This window comes from Musa acuminata, chromosome BXJ1-2, assembly GCF_036884655.1.
Source record: "Musa acuminata AAA Group cultivar baxijiao chromosome BXJ1-2, Cavendish_Baxijiao_AAA, whole genome shotgun sequence".
Taxonomy (NCBI): Eukaryota; Viridiplantae; Streptophyta; class Magnoliopsida; order Zingiberales; family Musaceae; genus Musa; species Musa acuminata.
The window spans coordinates 27,407,156-27,420,428 of NC_088328.1; the positions used below are offsets into that span (position 1 = coordinate 27,407,156).

Here is a 13,273-nt window from a genome sequence, read left to right on the forward strand (position 1 = left end):
GCTAATTTAAGCTTCGGAGGGGTCAAGTCGAAAAATCCCTCTCTCGAATCCTATCCAACCGAACACTCGCTCTCATCTCGAGCGTAAAGGTTTACTAACAATATGTATGCTGAAATACATCAAGCGACAAATGAAGTGCCAAATCTGACCACACACATACATTTAAAAAAATCGGACCAGAGGCTAAAACTAGCGTCTTAGACCACTCACCCAAACTGCCATCAATGTTGGTAGCTTCTCTTGTTATTTATAAATATGAAAATAGTATAATTTGACGTCATATAACAATATTCTCTACTTCTTTATAGTAACCCTCTCTGAAGCTTCTGATGCAGAATCCGAGAGTAACGCAACTCAGAAGCCTCTAAGAAGAGTCTGTTGCTTAAGGGCTAAGGATAAGGAAATGTCGAACATCACATCGATCCTTCTGCCATAAGGAATTGTCATATGGATTCTGGTATACTTGAAATATACATTTGGTGCGAAATTGATGCTGTGGTGCAATGCATCGCTTTGATGAACCGATTTGTGAATTGAGATATTGACATAAGTGCTTTTCTCTCGATCAAAAGTATTCCAGAGACTGCCAATAACTGAAAGAACATTTAAGTGCCTGACAAGACACACTGAAAAAATAAAAAGGATAACAATTAATTAATTTGACAGCTGTGGGATTTGAACCCACGCCCTTTCGGACCAGAGCCTAAATCTGGCGCCTTAGACCACTCGGCCAAACTGTCTCTATTGACAATTTTTCTCTTAAAATTAAATATAATCACTCTATTTACTATCCTAAATGCACGATATTATCCTCTTCTTTGTAGTTGCAACGGCAGGACGAAAAGATTACGGTCATTCATCCAAGGGCATTCTACCCAGACCAGGGCAAGAACCAGAGACATGCAACAGACCACTTGTGTGTAGCGGATAGATATGCTTTCCTTTCTTGTAACAGCAACTCTCTCCGGCCAAAACGTAGCGGGGAACAGAATGTGAAGTCTGAGAGGGAAATGATAACTCCGGCTTTCCATCTTCTACTCCCACTTTCTTGTTTCTTCTCCTCTAAAAAGAATTCTACTTTGGATAGTGGATTCCTGCTCTCTACATCATTGTTCCAACTTGGATTCAAAGATTGCAATCATTTACTTCACCTATGTAACACGATGATTGACTGATGTTTTCCTCAGAAAGGACAAAAAAGATCATTGTCCATTGTGAGAAAGTATTATTCTGTAATGCAACGTTCCTAGTCAATGAGCATGACATCAAGTAGAACAGATACATATTAAAATGTATATGTAAAGCGGAAGGATGAAAGTAGCTAAAGGTTTCTTCGAGTTCCACACCATTCTTGATGGTGTTCTTGCTGGAACTGTGGAACACAATCTATATTGGCTTCTCAGGAATCGACACAGTAATTCTATAGCATGGCTGAAGGACATGCAAGTCCAAGGCGAAGGGGAGGTTTACAGGTCACTCTGCTTTTAACCCTCCTCTCTTTCCAAAGAGTTGGCCCCTCACGGAAGCAAAGAATACTTTTGGTGGTAAAATCCCATGTTGACATCCAACTATTCATGGCTTGGAATTGGTGCAAACAGTTCTCGTCGGTGGCGGTCAAAGGATCCACAACTTTTGTATTCCTATTAGGGATGACCGGGGATAATATTGGTGGTAGAACCCACTACAATGGACGGATATATTCTACTGCTTTAAAGAGAGGAGCATCTACCAGCTTCCTTCAATCACCTGCGAGGACTGTGTCTCTTAGCATGCAATGTTGGTAGCTACCAGTTTCATTTTAGTGTTTACCGTCCAATATCATTACTTCATAAACATTTTGATCATGTAAGATCGACAAAATTTGAGAGGCTCTGCACGCACTTTGTTCGAACGAATCAACATTTACTGTAAGAGCAAGAACAGATGCAGATTAGAGAACATGATTACTAGTTATAATACATACACTGTAATTGAAACTGAGGGTCAAACAGCGCCTCCAAAAGGCAGAGGTAAATTGTGTCGATGATAAGGTCTGGAATAATCAAGTGAACAAAAGAAACCACAAGGTTAATGATGAGGTAGACATCTCTCGGCGATGTGCAGCAGATGTTCTTTATAATGCAGGAATATAATGCAGGACCTGCTGCTTTATCCTCCACATCTGACTGCATGTCAAAAGCAGATATCCAGTGCTCTCGAGATCCAAGATGAACCACTTGCGCATGCAATTGGACTGCCTGCTTGGGTGATTAACAGATTAAAATCACGACAGTGGCGAGATGACAGTCGACTACAAGAACAAAGTGTGCAAGCTCTATCATCAAGAGACGTGATTCCAGGTAAGGAAAGAATCTGACGAGCTGCTGCCATAGACACATTTGCATGTACACAAGGTCTGCGATGCAGGACAGCACAGTGCAACATGGACATCCATAGAGGATTCTACTTCTCCGACATTAAGAATGTCTTATGAATTTAGCTGCATCTTTTTGTCTGACATTTTTACTGTAGAGGATCTAATAGTCAAAGATATTATACATGATGTGGACATGGAATCCTGAACCCTTTAAACCTTATTCTTTTCCACCATTTCTTTTGACCGGGTATCTGTCAAAGACAAGAATCCGGTGGGACCATAATGAAAAGGTTGCATACGGTGCACAAAGAACTCTCCGAGTCAAAACGCTTTACCCATGTCTGGAGCAATGGTGCCCTTCTCTTAAATCCGACATCGTATAAGGTTGATGATCCTAATTCCAGTTCAACTAATAGATCCACTTAGGGATTCGAACGATCAAGACTACACCACCTAAAATCTATGGAGATGGGAGATCTCCGGTTTAATTGCTGATGCACTCGTACCCACTAGTTTCTAGTGAAGGCTGTACCTGAAGGCCACTGCCAACCTTGTATATAAATACGGAACCAACACTCCGTCTCTTGGCCAACCTTGAGCCATTTCCCTCTGGCAGTTCAGAGCTACGCAGATCAGCCATGGACAATAGGCATGACTCTGAGACTGTTAGGTACACCACCAATCCTTCTTCACGTACACTCATCTTTTATGCATCATGCATGTGCACGTTCCTGTTTCTTTTCCTAATGGTCATACTTTATATTGTGTTATTTGAAGTTCTTTCGTATATTTCTAATCTGGCTATTAAATGCGGTACGAGCAGAAACAAATGCGCAGCATGTTTCAGGCAATACAACAAGGTGGAGCATCTGGTGGAACATATGAGGGTTTCATTTCACTCGGTGCATGAGCCAAAGTGTGGGGTATGCCAAAAACACTGCAGGTTTTTTGAATCTCTCAGGGAGCATCTGATAGGTAAGCGATGTCTGAAGTTGAAAGCAGCTCTCATCGCTCGACATTTGTATTCTAAGGATCAGATGATATCTTTGTTGAAGGACCACTGCCGAAGATTGAATGTGCCAGGGTATTCAGACCTCGAGGATGTAATCTATGCCTCAACATCTTCGAAAGTCCAAATGCTCTTAGGACTCACCGTGCATCATGCCAACTCTCTCGCGATGCTTCGGTGAGTGACCTAAATGATAGAAATCATCTCAAAACAGTGCATCATCTCCTTAAAGGAAGAAAGAAGAACTGTCATGCAGGGCTGTGTTTCATGTTCTCATGTTGTTTTTCTTTGTATGGTCTGAATTAAGTAGGAGTTGGAGATTTTATATGTGAGAATAAGATTCTTTCCAGAACTGTATAGGTGAGAATTTGATGTACTTAATGGATCATCTGTTGCTTCTCTCGAGTCTCCAAGTGCATCTTAATCATAGTCCATAATTATAGTCGAGCCAGCATACCCATTATTATCTTCATTCTTCTTTCAGGGGCTTACCTCTCGGATGTCGAGGATGAGCTTGCAAGACACGTCGGGTTACGGCACGCGAAATCAAGGTTCCCAGGTAGTTGCTTTGGCTTGCAAGATGGTCGGAGGAGGAAGCGATGGATCACTAGACCTGTGTGCCAGGGTCTGCCTGATCGGCGAGGACGAGAACGTTATCTTCCAGACCTACATCAAGCCCCAAATACCGGTCACAAACTATAGGTGCCTTTGTATGCCTTCTTTATTTCCTGTACTTCTCTGAACAAACTCGGTGATCAACATGGAACTCCTTATCACACGAATAGGAGGAGCACCTAATACTTCAAATCGGTCCAGGTATGAAACGACAGGGATAAGACCTGAATACTTGAGGGACGCAATGGCGCTGAAGCAAGCACAGAGGAGGATTCAGGACTTCCTTAGCAACGGAGAACCCATCTGGAAGATACGCTCTCGGGGTGGAGAGGCAAGAATCCTCGTAGGGCACGGTCTGGATCACGACCTCGAGTGCCTTGGAGTTGAATACCCTGAATTCTTGATCAGGTACCAGCTGTATCCAATCTGAGTTTCAAGCGATCATCTTTCTGAGCAAGCGATCATCTCTCTCTCCGAGCGCATGCAGGGACACAGCAATCTACCCACCGCTGATGAGGACTAGCAAGCTCAGCAATTCGCTCAAGTATCTGACACAAGCCTACCTCGGGTGAGTGAACGAACACAAGTAAGGTTCATTTATCATGCTTCAGCTAGCACGCACTTGTTCACGTATACATATAATTCATCCGCAGATATGACATTCAAACTGGAACGCAAGACCCGTACGAGGACTGTGTGGCTGCGATGAGGATTTATATCAGGATGCGATCACAGAATCATCCGCGCGACTACGCCTCAGGCTGCGGCGAGAGCCGCAACAATTACCCAGCGTGGAGGCAACGGGAGCTGGAGAAGATGACACCTGATGCGTTACTGGAGCTCTCGGCATCCGATTACTACTGCTGGTGCCTGGACTCTTAAGCAAGTCGTGAAAGATGGTGCATGCATGTATCCTACGTCTGCAGGACTACGAGCAATCTTATCTAATCTGCTGTACTTAGAAAAGACTGAAGGGAGTAGATTATGTAAGAGTTTTATAGATTGCTAGGAGTCGCAACTCATGCAACTCTGTAGCTTTAAAGGTGTGCAATGAAGTCATTAGTATGCTATTGACTGCTACAGATGATTTACTTTATAATAAGTGTGTAGTACATACATGAGTATGCTATTGACTGCTGCATGCATGCGCATCCCTTGTTTTCATATTTATTTGAACAAATCAAAATTTCCATTTTTTTAAATATAATTAATCGATTTAATCTTCATTGCATTGTGCAAATTCTATAGCTTAAATACTGTAGTGCTTTTAAAAGGATGCTATGATGTGTCTAAAGGTGCCATACCTTTTTTCATAAAACGTATATTCTTAAATAACATTCGTTGTTTTCAAATGCTGTAAAATGATACTAAACAAAGAAGGCTATAAATTTTATTGGACCATTGGAAATTTAATGAAAATAAAAGATAATCAATCAAATCATTAGCTGGTTGATACATAGAACAACTTAAAAATAAAAGAGAGATTTATGTGAAAATATCGAGTTTCAAACTTCACTAATTACAGCACCGTAACCATCTTATCTCTGGTAATTAATCAATTCATGATAATTAGTGTCATTATTATCAAAGTCAATCTGCACGATGGAGAGACCAATTAACCATAAACGTATCGGACGGAAAGTTTGAATTGAACGGTCGAGATTAGTTGTCTGTTTGACGAACTTTCCAATCATTTCGAGTAGCTGACTAAGCCATGTCACAGTAGCATGGTGAAATGGATTGAAGAATCCTTGTTTCTACAAGATTGTGATACGCCATGAGCCACGTCAACCATACGGCGTTAGCATGGTTGTCCCACCATGTCAATATGGCATTAGTGTAACAGTGACGGCTACCGCGCAACGGCAAAATAGCGGAGGATTAGAAGAGGGCCAAAAGTAGCAATGGCGACGGCGATTGGCGGCGCTCGAAGAGCCCTCGCAGGCCGAGGGATCCCTTCTTCTCTGATCTCCGGTGCCGCAACTTCGAGAGCTTTCCCATCTTCTTCTGCTCGAACTCGGGCCTGCTCTTGGCTCTCGCGCCGCAAGCTTCCTTCTGGAATCTCGAGGTACTGCTACTCCGCATCTTTCTCCATCGTCTTCGATCTTATCCCATTCATTTATTAGTTTTAACTGAGAACTTGGGTGATCTGATCTGGAGAAGTTTACATCTTTTGTACTTACTAATCTACTCTTTTCATGTGGAAGCGCTCACTAGTAAAATAATTTTTGGATCATCGACGCATTCAATTTTTTTCAGAATTAAGAACTTCAAAGTTTTGTTTTTCTTTTTTTTTTCCTCTCGTTTTGCATCATCTTTCTTTTTATTTGAATATTTTTTGTGGCTTCTTGTTTTATTGTTGGATTGTGTGTGGCAAAAGTGGTAGCTTTGTTATTGTAATGTGAATGGTATGCATTACTGACGAATTAGGTTCCGCAGGTCCGCGGTTGAGTTGGGTTGTGCACAGTCTTTGATGCCTTTTCACAGCGTTACTGCTACGGCATTGCTCACTTCTATGCTCTCCGCAAGGCCTGGAAGCTGGACTTGGCTTTCAGAAGGTAATCCATTTATCCTCTCTTCTTTTCTGTAGCTCATCATAATTAGCAAATATTATATGATAATTTGCCTGTTTTACTTTAAAACATAATTGGTATGATTCCATGAATTCGATTGAGAGGCTACGAGGGTATCACTTGTTGTAGCAAAAGTGTTTATTTTGCTTTATGTTTGCTTAGGTTAGTTCTGGTTAGTTTACTTGTTTTAGCTTTGTCCAAAATGTTAGGACAGATACTTCAAATCTAGCAAGTTTAGATCTTTCTTTATATTCTTCCGAACTTCTGAAGTCCCACACATACTTTCAGATCCTAATTTAGTTATGAATTGGAACTGAACTCAAAGATGTTATCTGTGTTTTCCCCTTTGTGTTTATAGAATATTTTAACACAACATACTTGTTTGTTTTAGTTTTCTTGTAATTGTATAGGTAATAGGTCCATCAGGACTTCTGTTTGTTTGTTTTTATTTTCTGTTTGCAGGTCTACTATCACATTATTTAACTTTCAACAGAAAAATCAACTAATTATAGACAAAAATTTTAGGAGAAAAGGTAGGTTGGGATATATTTTCAACCACAAACTTTTAACTTCCCTAGCTACTGTTTGATCAGTTACATTGGAGTTTGTGGTTTTTTCTGTTTGTAAGAAATAGGTCCAGTGTAATATTGTTTTTATTATTCTAGTAATCTTTAGAACTCTGATTTTGGGTTTGAGAGTTTGTTCTTTGGTTAAAGAAGTTTATGGGCATACCAAAGAAAAACTCTCAATCCCAAAACAGAGTTCTAAAGATTACTAGAATAATAAATCCTTTTAACCCCCTTATTTGTTGGTATGGTATGCCCATAACCCCCTTATTCATTGGGTTTGAGAGCTTGGTATGCGCATATATTTTCTTTTAACCCCCTTATTCGTTGAAGTGTTTTGCCTGAATTTTGAAAAATAAAAAACTTAATTTAGTTTTCCTCTATGACATTTCGAAAACCAAACAAAACAGATATGCTTTGTGGCCATCACATGCTTCCATTACAGAGTGCTTAAACTTGTTTGTTTAAGTACCATGTTATATTTATTTGAGTCCTGCTGATCCTTTGATAGATTGTGGCATTTTTGTCGGAACTCAAATGAAAGAAAAGTGTTAAACTCTTGTTTTTATTTTGCATGCTGTTGGTGCATTTGGTTCAGGGGTATTAGAAAAAAGAAAAAAAGAATAAAGGAGGATTAGTATCTGACAGGCACCAATAATCATACTTGATAGAGGGGTTCTTGTATTGTTTGTTGCTCATATTTGTCCATATAATATAAGGTCAAATAAGGATTTGCTGTAGCTTGATTGATATTTTGGAATTTCTGATATATGTACTGTGATAAAAGTTGAGTGTGCCAGCCCATATCTTTTTGAACTGTTGTCTCTTCTCTCCCTTGTTTCGCCTTATCTTTTCATTAATTCTTTGTCGTTCATCCCTGATTTGTTATGGGAATCTATCCAGCAGTGTACTTTTAGCTTCATCCATGCTTGTCAACCTTTGACTCGGTGAAATGTTGTGCCATGCCTCATCAATTTATTCAATTTCTGAGTCATGTGCTAGGGATCCTGTATAGAAGTATTTACAGAATCAGGAACAAGTTCGAGGTGAATTGTATAGCATAAAATTTCAATATGAAAATGCCAGGTCAAGCAAACTGGATCATGGTGGATTGAGTTATTTTTGAAATAATCAGATATTAATTTTGTTTGGTACTGACTGGTGTTAGTCAGTCTTTTGGGGGTTTCGAGGCCCATCTCTGTGACGAACAGCCAGATCAGATCGGACCAAGAATACTATGGACCTTATTAAGTGAGAAAGTTGATATGTATCCACCTGTTATATGATTTGCATGGTATAGCCTTCACTAGCATGCATGGCATGTGTGGAACTATGTTTCATGGTGATAAGCAACACTTGGTTTCTGTCTGCTATCATTGGCAGTGCCTTTCTGTATCTCTTCTACAACATCATTCATTGGTCATTTCTGTAGGCCATGGTTTGCTTAAGGTTATAAATTAGTGTTATTGTTATCATTGTACTTATTTGGCATGCGCTTCTTCTATTTTCCAATAACTTCATCACGAATTTGACTCTGTTGCTTTAGGAAACATTTTTCTAATGTTCCTAACCCAGCATTGTTCTTATGAACAGTCATTTATTTTGTTGCTTAACAAACAAGACAATGAGTGACTTCTGCTGGTTTAGATCATATTTACTCATGTTAGATTCCAAATATATCTACCTTGCTGAGTTTTTTTTTCCCTCTTGAACAATGCATCACCTTATGTTATGAACCTTTGTTATCATCGCTTGAACATGTAAATCATCTGGTTGTGTTAGTGAAATGTTGGCTGATATTTTATTTGCTTTGCATATGTAACATGATAACTTTATGTAGGATTTGCAACGCCTCTATGACGTCAGAGATAAACATGAAACAAATGCCGTGCCGAGGATTGCTGGGTTTGTTTATTGATCAATGTGCTTACTAGAAGGCACCATTGCTCTAAACGATGATCTTGGATCTTCTCTCTTCTAAAAGAAATGTTATGTTGGATTTCAATTCTTGCACAGCAGAAATATCTCAACTGTCCCTTTCCGGTCTTGTATTATGAAAGTGCGTCGCAACCTCCTGGCATAGTCATTCTTATAGTGGTTGAAACTTCTTATCATATTCTCAGGAATATCCATCTGCAGCTGTTTTCCTTTTTGTTATCCGTTTCACGTTTCGATCACTTTTTCTAGACGCGTGTTTTTATTATTCGGATGCGCAAATGTTAACACAGCATTGCTATTTAAGGTGCTGTCATCTGACCAAACAATATGATGTTTCTAAGTTAGGTAAGCAGTCGATTGCTATTTTGTGAGTTTGTCAGCCATCAAACCTTTAATTCAGTCAATCTAGTTGTTTGATTGGTTATAAAAGTCGAGCTTGTCGGAGTTTTGGTTTCAGATCTTTTTTTTCCTACTTGGGATATGTCGAAACCATGTTAGTATCATGCACCTCAACCATGTAAGGTGTTTTGTGCTTGGAGAAGGATGATTAAAGTGCATTGCATCAATTATCCAAAACCCTAGGATAGATGTTGAGTTAATAATTGAAGAGAAAAATGTAGTAAACCTCATGCTGATTCACACTTCTTGTCTAATATTGTGCAATTCTGCTGTTGAGATAAATAGTGTGCGACCACAAACTTACGATGGACCCATTTCTTCGGATTCCTTCAGCAAAACATGCAGGTAGAAAGCAGCATCCAACTACAGTCAGACTGATCTGAGTGCTTACAAGATGTTGCAACCAATTATATCACCTCTCAACTGGACAATATATTCTTAGTTCATGTGTTGTTGTGGTCATCAGCATCGATTGAATATTGACGAGATTGAAGCTTTGACATTTCCGGAGGATCATCCAAATTCATTTGAGATGAATGATAGTTTGATTAGATGTAAACCAAATTTTTATTTATTTGTCGATTGGATCAATCATATTACTCTGATTTATAGTTTTCAATACTTCCAAGTGCGACCAAAATGAATCAGAATTTCTAGAAAGATGAACAAATCAAGTCAAACCATGCATATTAAGTCAACAAATGGATCATTACTTTGTGTGTATTTGGTCCAATACCCACAAAGTAGTCAATTGCAATTGATTTTTTTCTCTGCATTAAGTCCGATTGGGAATCGCTTGACCGACCAAAACACCGGCCTTGTCACTCCCAAAAGATGTAATCTAGATTTCGAAGTATGCACGCAGTGAATCGCCCTTGCTTGATTCTTCCACCACTAGAATGTCGGCGAATTAAGCTTACTATTCCTCGACTCGAATGTGAGGTTCCGAGCGGAAGTGACATACCATTGACAACATGTCGACGCGTGAAGGCAATGGGCATAGTTGATAATTGGTGGCTGATGGGGCTTCACATGTTGTCATCTACAATTATCAGCAGTCCACAGTTGGTACTGAGATGGGGACATGATGATTAACACGTTTTAGAGACTCCAATAATTGAGCTGAAGAATCGTACAATCGTGGATGATTTGATTGTTCCGAAGGCTGATAATAATGATGCTAATGCTGATGTTTCATCTAACTGCTAAGGCATACAGTTATCAAAGATTCCTTTAGAAATAGAAATATTAACTCTCATGTGAATCTTTCGATGTTCAAGTTAGTAATTCATGATTACGAGTGGTTCAAAATTATCTCTTTTTTTTATATTAAAAATAATTTTTTATATTTAGTCAAAAAAAGGATAATATTTTACGATGAGGTAATCCTTAACCACCTCTAATAATCTATTCTATTTTTACTCTTTTCTCCACATAACTAACAAAAAGAGGATAACTTGTAATCATTTGTATTATTCTTATTTACATGGGCAAATCGATGGGATAGTCTCTGTCTCTTCTTTTAATCTAAAATATCATACAAAAATCATATAAAAATTATATATTAGATGACGATCGACTAAAAGCCTTTCAGTCTTGTTGCCAAAATAATTCGTAAGGCATGACGAGGGTTTGAACGCTCGAATCGAGTAAAAGGATTCAAATACATGCACACACACCAAACTTGACTGAATTCTCCATGCCCGCTTCTCTTGAAATTATTGCTCCTTTATGCATTCTTTCCTACTGTTTACAGTACGAGAGACTGATTCCAGTCTTTATTCGTTGCATCTCCCCGTATTATGGGTTGACTGCTGCGTTCATTGAGCTTCCCAGTATCCGAGTTCGGAAGCTGTACCGAACCGAGTCTACTGTCGAGAGAGAAACGTGGGATAAGATGACTATTCCAACTTGGTTTGTCCTGTTCACCGGATGAGATGACTCTTCCTCCGTGAAGCACATACACATGGAGGAGAACTCCACCGGGCTCCGGCCATGGGCACAGCTGTGAGTCTTAAGAGCCCCAATCAAGTTGTTGGCAGTTTACTTCATCGAATGAATTTATTAGATGTTCCATCGTTGCCCATCTTCGTTAAGATTTGAGTTCGATCTCTATCGAAGAAGACGTCAGCTGCATGGATTCAAGATGCACATTATTCTCTCGTGTTGTCATCTTCCCAATCCCGCCAGCAGACCACAGATTTCATTCCTCCTCCTCCTCCTCCTCCTCCTTTACTGGCAAAGAGCTGTTGGTTGGGCCCACGCGAAACACGACTCCTCCGCCCACTATATATTCACCAGGCGCTATGAATCATCATCATCAGGCCAACGGAGGTTAAGACCTTCATTTGGCTGCTGCTGTCGGTGTTGGCTGGTGGCAGACAAGGTGCGTGCAGAGAGTTGCAGAGATAATTAATTGCCAACAGGAAGAGAGACCATGAGGAACTGTCACCGTGGTCGAGCAGATCTTAAGGTGGAGAGGAAGATGGCGGAAAAATATAGGAGACTGCACATGAAGACCCTGTACTTGAAGCTTTCCTCCATCATTCCCGCGGAACACAGAACCACGGCAAAGGTAAGCATCTTGCTTCTTCCTGCGCTTCTATTTCTTTCTCGGATGTTTTATCTCCATCAGAACCCTACTGCCTGATGAATGGGTTTCTCTCTCTTTCTTCTTTCTCTTACATGATTTGATTGATCGCAGAATGCGTCATCGACATCATCCACGTTGACATTCCTTCCGATCACAAAGTATTCTTTAACTAATAATTGATGGACAAAATAATTGCAGTAATCGTATATCCTGAGATAAAGCCCAAGACTTGTCTACTTTTCTTCCATCATCTGTGATACAAGAATTGCTATCGAGTGTATCGCATCCTGCAACTTCTAATCTTAAACCTATTATGTTACAGGATGCAATGACAAAGCAAGACAACTTGGATCAAGCCACATCTTACATCAAATATCTTCGTGCAAGGATCGAAAAGTTGAAGCAGAGAAGGCTCGTGCAGACCAGCGCGGTCAGAAATGAGATGGGAACGGGCTATCTATTGCCAATCATTGAAGTAAAATACCAGGATCTGAACCTGGAGATACTTCTGATAAGTGGTGTGAACAAGAGCTTCATGTTCCATGAGGTGATCAATGTTCTCGAGGAAGAAGGTGCCGAAGTCATCCATGCTAGCTTCTCAGTCGTCGGTGACAAGATCTACCACACAATACATTCGCAGGTGATCACGATCCTTCTCTCTTTGCTCTTTACTAGTTTGGGCAGCTCGAGCTAAGGCAGATGATGATTTATGTCCAGGCAAGGGATTTTGTTTATAGGATCAGGACACCTTACCTTACCTAGGTTAATGAAATCCTTCCCAAAAAAACATGGTTTTTTTGTGTTTGCAGCTACGACTCCAATCGATCAGGGTGTGTCGGTCTTCCTGTTAGCCTACAGCATTTAACCTACATGTGTGATGAGCTGTTATTACCTGTGTTTGCAGGCTGTCAGCACCAGAATTGGCTTGGAGGCTTCGAGGGTATCTGAGAGACTGAAGGAGCTGGTTAAGTAATCATCTAGGAGACATGGTTTTCCAGATTCCTGAGGACATATGGACGTGTACCATGCACTTTTTTTAAGACTGCTATTGATATGGATCGGTTTCGTCGGAGGAGGAAGAAGAAGATGATCCCACCACCACGAACAGACGTACTGCTTTCCTCTTTCCTTTTTTTGAGTTGAGATTGATGCTTGGAGCTTGCACGATTGTTGTACCCTCTGTAGTCTGCAGACTATTGACTAATGGAAGCTTCTCTTGTTTCA

The 13,273-nt window shown here is 40.1% G+C and overlaps 3 protein-coding genes and 1 non-coding gene across 4 annotated transcripts; 3 read left to right on the forward strand and 1 right to left on the reverse strand.

Annotated features, from left to right (window-relative positions):
- Nucleotides 1-660: 660 nt before the first annotated feature.
- On the reverse strand, nucleotides 661-740 carry TRNAL-UAG (transfer RNA leucine (anticodon UAG)). Its single transcript has one exon. It is a non-coding gene; the product is annotated as a tRNA-Leu (tRNA).
- Nucleotides 741-2,916: 2,176 nt separating this feature from the next.
- Nucleotides 2,917-4,999, forward strand: LOC135613017 (uncharacterized). The gene is made up of 7 exons (XM_065109902.1): nucleotides 2,917-3,026; nucleotides 3,180-3,331; nucleotides 3,412-3,542; nucleotides 3,850-4,067; nucleotides 4,182-4,388; nucleotides 4,468-4,548; nucleotides 4,634-4,999. Exons 1-7 carry the CDS (start codon nucleotides 2,995-2,997, stop codon nucleotides 4,860-4,862), a joined length of 1,050 nt encoding a protein of 349 aa, XP_064965974.1. The 5' UTR covers nucleotides 2,917-2,994; the 3' UTR covers nucleotides 4,863-4,999.
- Nucleotides 5,000-5,845: 846 nt separating this feature from the next.
- LOC135606730 (protein NUCLEAR FUSION DEFECTIVE 6, mitochondrial-like) lies at nucleotides 5,846-9,233 on the forward strand. The gene is made up of 3 exons (XM_065097884.1): nucleotides 5,846-6,048; nucleotides 6,420-6,538; nucleotides 8,960-9,233. The coding sequence occupies exons 1-3, from the start codon at nucleotides 5,885-5,887 to the stop codon at nucleotides 8,977-8,979; spliced, it is 303 nt and encodes a 100-aa protein (XP_064953956.1). The 5' UTR covers nucleotides 5,846-5,884; the 3' UTR covers nucleotides 8,980-9,233.
- A 2,408-nt stretch (nucleotides 9,234-11,641) lies between these two features.
- LOC135613021 (transcription factor bHLH162-like) lies at nucleotides 11,642-13,273 on the forward strand. Its single transcript, XM_065109911.1, has 3 exons — nucleotides 11,642-12,031; nucleotides 12,372-12,689; nucleotides 12,954-13,273. The coding sequence occupies exons 1-3, from the start codon at nucleotides 11,894-11,896 to the stop codon at nucleotides 13,020-13,022; spliced, it is 525 nt and encodes a 174-aa protein (XP_064965983.1). The 5' UTR covers nucleotides 11,642-11,893; the 3' UTR covers nucleotides 13,023-13,273.

Bases quoted from the DNA above. Each gene is read 5' to 3' on its own strand.
- LOC135613021 (XM_065109911.1), top strand. From the start codon at position 11,894: ATGAGGAACTGTCACCGTGGTCGAGCAGATCTTAAGGTGGAGAGGAAG. The intron at 12,032-12,371 runs GTAAGCATCTTG...ATTATGTTACAG, and splicing joins AACACAGAACCACGGCAAAG to GATGCAATGACAAAGCAAGA. The intron at 12,690-12,953 runs GTGATCACGATC...CTGTGTTTGCAG, and splicing joins ACCACACAATACATTCGCAG to GCTGTCAGCACCAGAATTGG.
- LOC135613017 (XM_065109902.1), top strand. From the start codon at position 2,995: ATGGACAATAGGCATGACTCTGAGACTGTTAG. The intron at 3,027-3,179 runs GTACACCACCAA...CGGTACGAGCAG, and splicing joins CATGACTCTGAGACTGTTAG to AAACAAATGCGCAGCATGTT. The intron at 3,332-3,411 runs GTAAGCGATGTC...TCTTTGTTGAAG, and splicing joins TCTCAGGGAGCATCTGATAG to GACCACTGCCGAAGATTGAA.
- LOC135606730 (XM_065097884.1), top strand. From the start codon at position 5,885: ATGGCGACGGCGATTGGCGGCGCTCGAAGAGCCCTCGCAGGCCGAGGG. The intron at 6,049-6,419 runs GTACTGCTACTC...TAGGTTCCGCAG, and splicing joins CTTCCTTCTGGAATCTCGAG to GTCCGCGGTTGAGTTGGGTT. The intron at 6,539-8,959 runs GTAATCCATTTA...AACTTTATGTAG, and splicing joins CTGGACTTGGCTTTCAGAAG to GATTTGCAACGCCTCTATGA.